The 8,675-nt window shown below is 52.0% G+C and overlaps 1 protein-coding gene across 1 annotated transcript; it reads left to right on the top strand.

Annotated features, from left to right (window-relative positions):
- The first annotated feature begins 411 nt into the window (after nucleotides 1-411).
- Tmbim1 (transmembrane BAX inhibitor motif containing 1) lies at nucleotides 412-7,931 on the top strand. The gene is made up of 11 exons (XM_013009607.1): nucleotides 412-656; nucleotides 2,086-2,183; nucleotides 2,938-3,002; nucleotides 3,135-3,188; nucleotides 3,666-3,716; nucleotides 4,334-4,373; nucleotides 4,714-4,751; nucleotides 4,949-5,036; nucleotides 5,301-5,396; nucleotides 6,191-6,244; nucleotides 6,583-7,931. Exons 1-11 carry the CDS (start codon nucleotides 455-457, stop codon nucleotides 6,727-6,729), a joined length of 933 nt encoding a protein of 310 aa, XP_012865061.1. The 5' UTR covers nucleotides 412-454; the 3' UTR covers nucleotides 6,730-7,931.
- The last annotated feature ends 744 nt before the right edge of the window (nucleotides 7,932-8,675 follow it).

Here is an 8,675-nt window from a genome sequence, read left to right as displayed (position 1 = left end):
GTCCTTGCTAGCCCTGGCCCTCATTAGGTGACTCTGCTTGGACCATCTAGCCATTTCCCTGTTTCTTCCCTGGTTCTGTTGTGAAACCACCAACACCCAAAGGTTTTCATAACTGAGAACAGGGAGTTGTGGGGTGACCCTTTTTCTTGCCTGGCACACCACTGATGCTTAGCTACAGTTCTGTTCATCTAAGGAATCCTCCCTCTCTCCTGTGGCCAGAAGTTTTGCAGGGAAGGGAGGACTCTGGGGGGAAAAAAGTCTAAAGGTAGGAGGGCCAGGGGTTAGGTGCTGGGGGTGGCCTTCAGGCAGTAAGTGACATGTACGATCTAGGAACAGGGGCTCTTCTTGGTAGACATCCTGGAAGGGGACAGGGTGAGACACGGCACACTCCTGACGGCTTTGCTTTCCATTGCAGCTCCTAGCAGCTGGGGTTTCCCTCACCTCTTGAGTGGCCATGTCTAACCCCACCGCCCCGCCTCCATATGAGGACCGCAACCCTCTGTATCCTGGCCCTCCACCCCCTGGAGGCTATGGACAACCATCTGTTCTGCCAGGCGGATACCCTGCCTACCCTGCCTACCCACAGCCTGGCTACGGTCACCCTGCTGGCTACCCACAGCCAATGCCTCCTATGCACCCGATGCCCATGAACTATGGTGAGTGCTAGAAGGTAGGAGAAGGTGAGGGGAAGGACGCAGTGCTTAGGGCTGATGATGTCACCTCCTTTCAGTCTCCTTCTCATCTTCCTCTTTGGTCCCTTTCTTCTCATCTTGGTTTAGATCTCCTTCCATTTCCTGTCTCCCTCGCCTTCTACTTCTCTCTCCTGGCTTCCTTAGTCACTTGCTTTCCCCAGTATTGAGCAAGGAGACTGAGGCCATAAGACACATGGCCTCAGGGAGGGAGCTGGATGGAGTAATGGTGTCTAAATGGATACCTAAGTAAATATTTCTCAACAAGTCCCCTGTCATCCTGCCATGTCTTCCTTAGGAACTCTTTCTGTACCCCTAAATGTTGGTTTTATAAAAAGTCCTTGGGTTGGATGCATCCTCTTCTATGAAGTAGAGTCCGAGTTTTGCAACTATCCCAAGTCATTTAGAACTACCTTTGGCATATATCAGGGTATCTCAGGTGAGACTAGGATGCTCTTCTCTTGGGGGAATTTTTGTTTTGTAACTACTTGGGTTTGAGTTCAAACCTTCACACTTGCGAGACAGGTACTCTACCACTTGAGCCATGCCTTGAGCCCAGTATTTTTTTTTTTTTGGTCCAGTCATGGGGCCTGAACTCTGGGCCTGGGCGCTGTCCCTCAGCTCTTCAGCTCACTTGAGCCACAGCACCACTTCCAGCTTTTTTTTTCTTTTGCTTATGTGGTACTGAGGAATCAAACCCAGGGCCTCCTGCATACAAGGCAAGCGCTCTACCATTGAGCCACCTTCCCAGCCCCGAGCCCGGAATTTTTTAATTTTCTATTTTTTTGCATTTGAATTGAGCCCAGTATTGTACATGTTAAACACGTGCTTCACCTCTGAGCTGCATTCTGGGTAGATTCTGCAGGCAGTTCCCAAAGAGGCATCTGAGGATGTGGGAGGCCTGTAGCAGCTCTAGCATCGTGGAGTCAGTGTGTGGCAGCTCTCACCTGGACAGGTGTTCTGATGCAGGGTGTAAGACAGCCCTCACATGTGAGTCATGCAGCATGCCCTGGGATGTCTGCTGTAGTCCACAGCCCTCACCCTGGATCCCCTGCACACACCCACAATGTGCAGTTTCCCCCCCTTTTTCAAGCCCCTCCATCCTAGATGCCACTGCTCTGCCAACCAACTCTGCTCTTGCCTGAGTGAGGCACCCAGAATCCTTAGCAGAGACGCCCATGGGATGGCTCTCATCTAAGACCCTTTGTGCCAGGCCAGCTGGGCTTGCTCTAAGGGAATCTGGCGAGCCCTAGGTTAGGAGTGCAGTTCTTGCATAGTAATGTCTGTCTTTAGGTTGAAGATACCTGAGTCTTTGTATGAGGCAGGGTCAGCAAGGCCATGGAAGGGAGCCCCTGTGTCCCAGGTCTCCAGTCCGTCCCATGTAATCTGTCTCTAGGCCCTGGTGGCTATGATGGGGAAGAGAGAGCTGTGAGTGACAGCTTCGGGCCTGGAGAGTGGGATGACCGGAAAGTACGACATACCTTCATCCGAAAGGTAAGATGGTGGGCGATGGGTGGACCCATGCCCTTGCACTGGAGAGACAGGGGAGGGCTGGATGTATCAGTCCTGGGCTGGGGTCGCAGTCACATGTAAATACACCGGCTGATCACCTTCCCTTGGTCCTGGACTGTCCTCCACAGGTGTTCCTGGCTTCTCTAACCCTAATGCCCCCTCCTTTCCATCCTCTCATTCTTGACCTTATTTTGGGAGGGCAGAGTCAATCTTGGAAAATCTCCTACCTGGGTTCCTCCCAAGTGTGTGGCCTTCCCCAGACCTTGTTCTGCTAGACAGAGAGCAGCAGGGAGCTGGAAATGATCCCACTCATGCCTAATCCATCTTTCCCTTGCTCCCTCTGCATGGAGCCCTGCTCAGAACAGACACACAGCCTGTTGTGCTGAACACTGAAGGTGCACAGCCACCACTGGAGTTGCAGGGGCAGCCAGGCAGGGTGAGGCAGTGGGAAACTGAGGCTGGATGCTGGACAGGAGAGAGGGAGGGGGATGGAGGCCGTGAACCAGACTCCCAGCTGGGGCCACATCTAGGCCAGGCTGCCATGGAGGAGGAACCTTTGAGTGACCACAAGAGGAACAGAACCTTCAGAAAGAAAAACTCCCCTCCTGCCACAGGGAAGAGCAAGAGTCCTGTGTCCTTTGGACCTCCTGATCTTGGGCTGGCTGCTTTCTAGGGAGAGCCCAGGGTATGGGGTGGGGGTGGGGTTGACCCAGGTTCCTGGCCATCTGTATTCCAGGTCTACACCATCATCTCAGTCCAGCTGCTCATCACAGTGGCCATCATTGCGATCTTCACCTTTGTGTGAGTCTCTGGGCCCTCTGCCTACTCTAGTCGGCCCCGGGATCTCGGGGTTCCCCACTGGGCTGCCTGCATAGCCTGGGCCTCGAGGCAGAGAAGCCATGGTGTGTCTCTCTCATCCTCCCCTGCTCACAGGGAGCCAGTCAGTGCATTTGTGAGGAGGAACGTGGCAGTATACTACGTGTCCTAGTAAGTATGTGCTGTCTCTGCTCGGGGAGGAAGGAGGGAGAGGAGGAGGAGGGCTGGCAGTCCTGGTTTCCAGCTAACCAGCTTTGCTTAGAGCTAGGCTCAAAAGGCTCTCTGAGCATCCTTCCCCATGGTAGGGGCTAGGTTCCTAGACTGAGGAGTACACCCAGATGAAGAGTAGCAGGATCACAGAATGCCAGGGTAGGGTGGGGGATGATGGACAAACCGTAATGGCGACTGCATGGTGCTCCCTAAACTTCCTTCCTGGTTGAACCCTTGTGTTAGAGCTCTCAGGGCCCCTGACTGTAGAGTGGAAAGGGTATAGGCTGGGGTCCTCAGGCTGGGATGGAGAGAGACAGAGGATGTCCTTTTTCTTCCAACTAAATAGCTTTTCTGCAGACTTCTGAGCAGCCATTGGGTGCAATGCCCAGGCTAGTTGGGAGGGGAGGAGGGCAGCTCATCTCTCTCCTATCTTCACAGTGCCGTTTTCATTGTCACCTACCTGACCCTCGCCTGCTGCCAGGGACCCAGGTGAGTCCCACAGACGTAGGCAGTGCAGGGTGCAAGGGGTGGAACAGGGACCAAGCTTGGGCAAAATGGGTTTTCTCATAGTGGTTGAATGGACTCATAAGAAATATTAGAAGGATGTTGAGGGTGATGTGGCTAATGCTTCATGTACAAAGCAGGAAGTACTATTATGGGGATCTATCTAGCTATCAGTCTGATTGATAGCAACCCTGCAGGATATGCAGCATTTTAACTTCTTAAATAGAAAAAAAGTTTAAAAAAAAAGTAGGGGAGGAGAGAATAAGGGAAAAAAAGGAAGGGGCGGGAGGGTACAGGGTACAAAAATAAAACCAAGAAAGCCCAAGCAGGAAGAACTCAAGGCTTTGGAAGGCTGAGCTGAGCAACTTCCTCCCAGCCCTCAGGCAGACAGTCCGAGCGCTGCAAACAAGACCAAGTTTTTCTGGCCCCACAGGACAGGTGTGTCCCATGTTGCCCCTGTGTAAACACCTTAAGCAGGCGCCAAAAGCCACGTGAAGGTCCTCTCTCCAAGAGCTAGGCTTACTCCTGCAAGCAGGCACAGGAGCCAGGGACCTACGACCCGACTGCCCCAAGGCGCATAACCAACGCTTCTCTCTCCTTAGACGCCGGTTCCCGTGGAACATCATCCTGCTCACCCTCTTTGTAAGTCGACAAGGGTAGCAAGAAGGCGGTCCCAATAAGGCCGGGGACACCACTGCGGAAGGAAGACCCTGGATATCTCCCAGCCTCCTGCTAGTGGTCTCAGTGACTGCTCTTGCCAGCTCAGTCACATCTGAGTCACCTCTGGCTCTAGCAGACTACCATGGCTGTCCCCCAGAGCCTCGCTGTTGTGTGGTTTTGTTTTTGCTTTATTATTATTATTTTTTTAATTTGGTGGTAGAGATGGAACCCAGTGCCTGCATCCTGGGCAAGCCCTTACCACTGAGCTATACCCCAGCCCTACCCTTCTTACGAGATGCCCTTATTTCTCTCTTTCCCTCAGACTTTTGCCATGGGCTTCATGACGGGCACCATTTCCAGGTACGCTCAGGGACAGCCTGCCACACTCTTGGGAGGGTGAAGTAAGGGGAGTGGGCTATTCTTGGGCTGGCAGTTATCTGTGGGAAGTGGAGCCTGGGCAGGGTTCTTCTGAAAGTAGTGAGTTTGAAGTCTTCTAATAGCTTATACTTTCGGCCTCTCTTCCCTCCTTCCTCCTCTTGCCCCCGGCCCCCTTGCAGTATGTATCAAACCAAAGCCGTCATCATTGCGATGATCATCACAGCAGTGGTGTCCATTTCCGTCACCATCTTCTGCTTTCAGACCAAGGTGAGGGCACAGAGGGCCCTTCCATAGCCACCCACCCCTTTCCTCTATACCCTTTGGGTTTGAGCTGGCCTGGGAGGGCCCAGAATCCTACAGACCTAATTCCCTCCCCGCCACTCCCCCTGCATGTACACAGCTGCTTCGTGTGTCTGTCCTTTGCACGCCGTGGTCGTGGTCAGGTGTCAGCACGGGGCCCCCAGCAGGGGGCAGGGCCAGTGTGGCTGTTATGGTAGTCATCTGATGGTGCCTCTTTCTGCCTTCCTGTAGGTGGACTTCACCTCCTGTACAGGCCTCTTCTGTGTCCTGGGAATTGTGCTGATGGTGACTGGGATTGTCACTAGCATTGTGCTGTACTTCAAATATGTGAGTGTCCCAAGAGGAATGGGGTCTGTGGGCCCAGTGTTCAATGCAGACTTGCTGTGTACAGCAGGGCCCCTCCTGGCCCCTGGCCCCTAGGCAGGCTCTGACCTCCAGAACCTCTCTACTGGCCAGCAAAGGTGCTGTCTTTTTCAGTTAGGATACAATTCATTTTTCTTTGGAGACAGGTTGCCCTGGGAGCCATGGCACCTGGAACCCTAGACAGTGGCACGGAGTTCCTATGCAGTGGGTTAGCTGTCTGATAGCTTAGACCACCATCTGTTCTGGGAGACAGTGGGAAAGTCAACAAAAGAACTGAAGAAATGGGCCTAGATGGAAGGGACTTCTGGAATCCTTCACTCTGGGTCCTTCTTGGATTCTCATCACCTGAGGGAGAGAATGGGTCCTGACCATGGGGAGAAAGAGCCCCTCTTCTTCAGCCTGTCCCTCCCAGGATGGGTTTTAGGAACCAGGAGGCTGCTCTACCTGGTCTACTGAGTGCTCGCCATTACTAGGGCTGTAACTCAGATGCCTGTACCTTGACTAGCTCTGAAGATTGGTTTGGCTAAAAGATGCTATGCTGGTTTTATATGGCCATTGTAAGACGCCTCTGCTTTTTCTGCCACATATATCACCATTCTTAATTACTCCCAGGACCTAAAAAGGCTTGATCTGGGCTCCTGGACAGCTAGCTTCCTCAAACTCCCCACTCATGCCCAAATCCCAAGTGCTCAACGGGTCCCAAGGGTCTGCCTTGGTTGTCTTTGCTCAGATTTCTAACACTAACCCTTCTTCCCCAGATTTACTGGCTCCACATGCTCTATGCTGCTTTGGGGGCCATTTGTTTCACCCTGGTAAGTCCCTGGGTCCTCCGGGAGCTTGGGAGGGGACAGGGATGGAATTAGGTGGCTTGAGAGACAGGAATGGGTGGTTCCCTTTCCCACTGGCAAAAGGAGTCCAGTGATTTTCTAGGATCCCACTGTCTGCTTGCTGTTAGCATGTTTGACAGGCTGTATTCAGAGACAGCTAAGTGTCTATCTTCTCTAGACAGTGAGTTGCCTGAGGGCAGAGCCCTGTGTCACACTGGTCCTTAATGAGTCCCCTAAGCAGGCTCTCAGGACAACTCTGCTGACCAGAAATAAGCTCTGGACCCCGGGACACTGGGTACTCACTTCTGTCCCTGTCCCTGCAGTTCCTGGCTTACGACACACAGCTGGTCCTGGGGAACCGGAAGCATACCATCAGCCCGGAAGACTACATCACGGGTGCCTTGCAGATCTACACAGACATCGTCTACATCTTCACCTTTGTGTTGCAGCTCGTGGGGGATCGCAACTGAAGCACCCCATTTCACACACCCTGGCCTTTCCCTTCCCTGGAGGGCTAGGCCCTGGGCCTTGGTTCTGGGCCTCAGGCCTCTTCTTACCCTCACGTAATATGTCCAGTTTTCTTTCTGTCCTAGGGATGGGTGGCCTCTAGCTGGGGATGTATGGGAACCTGAGGGGCTCAAGTTGCTGAGAACTCTTGCCCTTGGTAGGCCAGGCAAGGACTAGGCTGAAGTTTTGTCTCTGCCTTCCACACAACTCTTAGCAGCTACGGTTGTGTCTATGTGTGAAAGGAGCTTCTTTTATTGTCAAAAGGGAATATGAACATGGAAGGGCCTTCAAAGATGAAGAGATTCATCTCCCTCCTTTGCCACAGGATCCTAGGCCAGGTAGCCAGAACTGTTCTCTCCTAAACCCCAAAAAGCCATATAGCCGTGTCACCAGCACCTGGACTCACAGGACTCTACCCTGCACTCCCTAGGCTTGGCACCTCTTAGCTCTGGATGATAGAAGAGCTCTGCACCCAGAGCCTCTGCTCCAACTTCATGTTTCAGTAACATGTATATATTGTTTATCTAGATTAGGGGTGGGGGAAGAGAGAAAGCAAAGTAGAACATAGGGCCCAATCCAGAGCAATATCTATCCTGGGCTTCTTTCAGGCTTGGATGGTGGTAGAGAATAGCCACTGGAGCCATCTAAGTCCTGTTCTTCAAACCTACTTGAGGGCTGCTGAGATCTTTTGTCACAGGAGCCTTTCTCCACACAGTTGCTCAGAGAAGAAAGTGGGGAGGGAGGCCGAAGGTCTGCAAAACTGGTTTGTAAGATCTCAAGCGTGACTGGGAAGCAGGGTGAGGAGCCATAGTGGGAACAGGGGAAATGCCTTAGGGTCCACTGGTCTGAGAAATACTGAAGCCGGCTATGGTACCCAAGGAGACTGTGTGTCCTTTCCTCTGCTCACCCAGGGAGGGTCCTGGGTGGAGAGTGATGTCCTTTCTCCATCTGGTCTGACCTTCTGCTGGAGGGTTTTAGACTGAAGCCCTGACTGCCACCAGCCACTGCTTTCTTCGTAATACAAGTGCCTGAAGCTGGGATGGAGGTTGGGGACATCAGCACAAGGATATCATTATAACTTCTCTATTGAGTAGTTGATCCTAAATATATCACATGAAGAGGTATCAATTCGAAATGTAATATAGTCCTGTGTTTAGAAGTTAAACCCAGTGTGGCTCTGGTTTTCTTTGCTGGATGGTGGTGGCTCTGGGAGTCTATGTCTGGCTCTGCCCACTGCATCCACCACTGCATCTTTCCTTTGCACTCTGGCCCTGTCTCCTGAACCTATCCAAGGCAACTAAGCCCACTATATTGCAGTTCTTCTTGTGATGGCTATGCAGAGGCTCTAGAGCTGGCTGTAGTACAGGACTCATAAGAGACTTCGTTCCACTTGATCATTTTTTGTGTGTTATACTTGGATCCTTCACAAAAACTCTCAAGAGCTAGTAACTGTTCTCACAAAGCCATGTTTTGAAGATGGGGTGGGCAGCCCCCCTTTAGAAGCTCTCTCAATAATCTCTAGCTGGGGCAGGGAGTGTGGCTTAGTGGTAGAGTGCTTGCCTAGCATACACGAAACCCTGGATTCGATTCCTCAATACCGCATAACCAGAAAAAGCCGGAAGTGGTGCTATCACTCACGTGGTAGAGTGCTAACCTTGAGCAAAATAAGCTCAAAGGCAGTGCCCAGACCCTGAGTTCAAGCCCTAGGACTAGCAAAAACAAAACAAAACTCTAGCTGGTGTCTAATGCCTGTAATCCTAGCTACTCAGGAGGCTTAAGATCTGATGATCATGGTTTGAAGCCAGCCCAGGCAGGAAAGTCTGTGAGACTCTTGTTTCTAACCAGCAAAAAAGCTGGGACTGGAGCTATGGCTTTATATAGTAGAGTGTTAACTTTGGGCAAAAAAGCT

The sequence above is a fragment of the Dipodomys ordii genome, unplaced genomic scaffold, assembly GCF_000151885.1.
Source record: "Dipodomys ordii isolate 6190 unplaced genomic scaffold, Dord_2.0 Scaffold1, whole genome shotgun sequence".
Classification (NCBI taxonomy): domain Eukaryota; kingdom Metazoa; phylum Chordata; class Mammalia; order Rodentia; family Heteromyidae; genus Dipodomys; species Dipodomys ordii.
The sequence above is the reverse complement of the archived record's forward strand: the minus strand, read 5'-3'. Positions and strand labels throughout refer to the sequence as shown.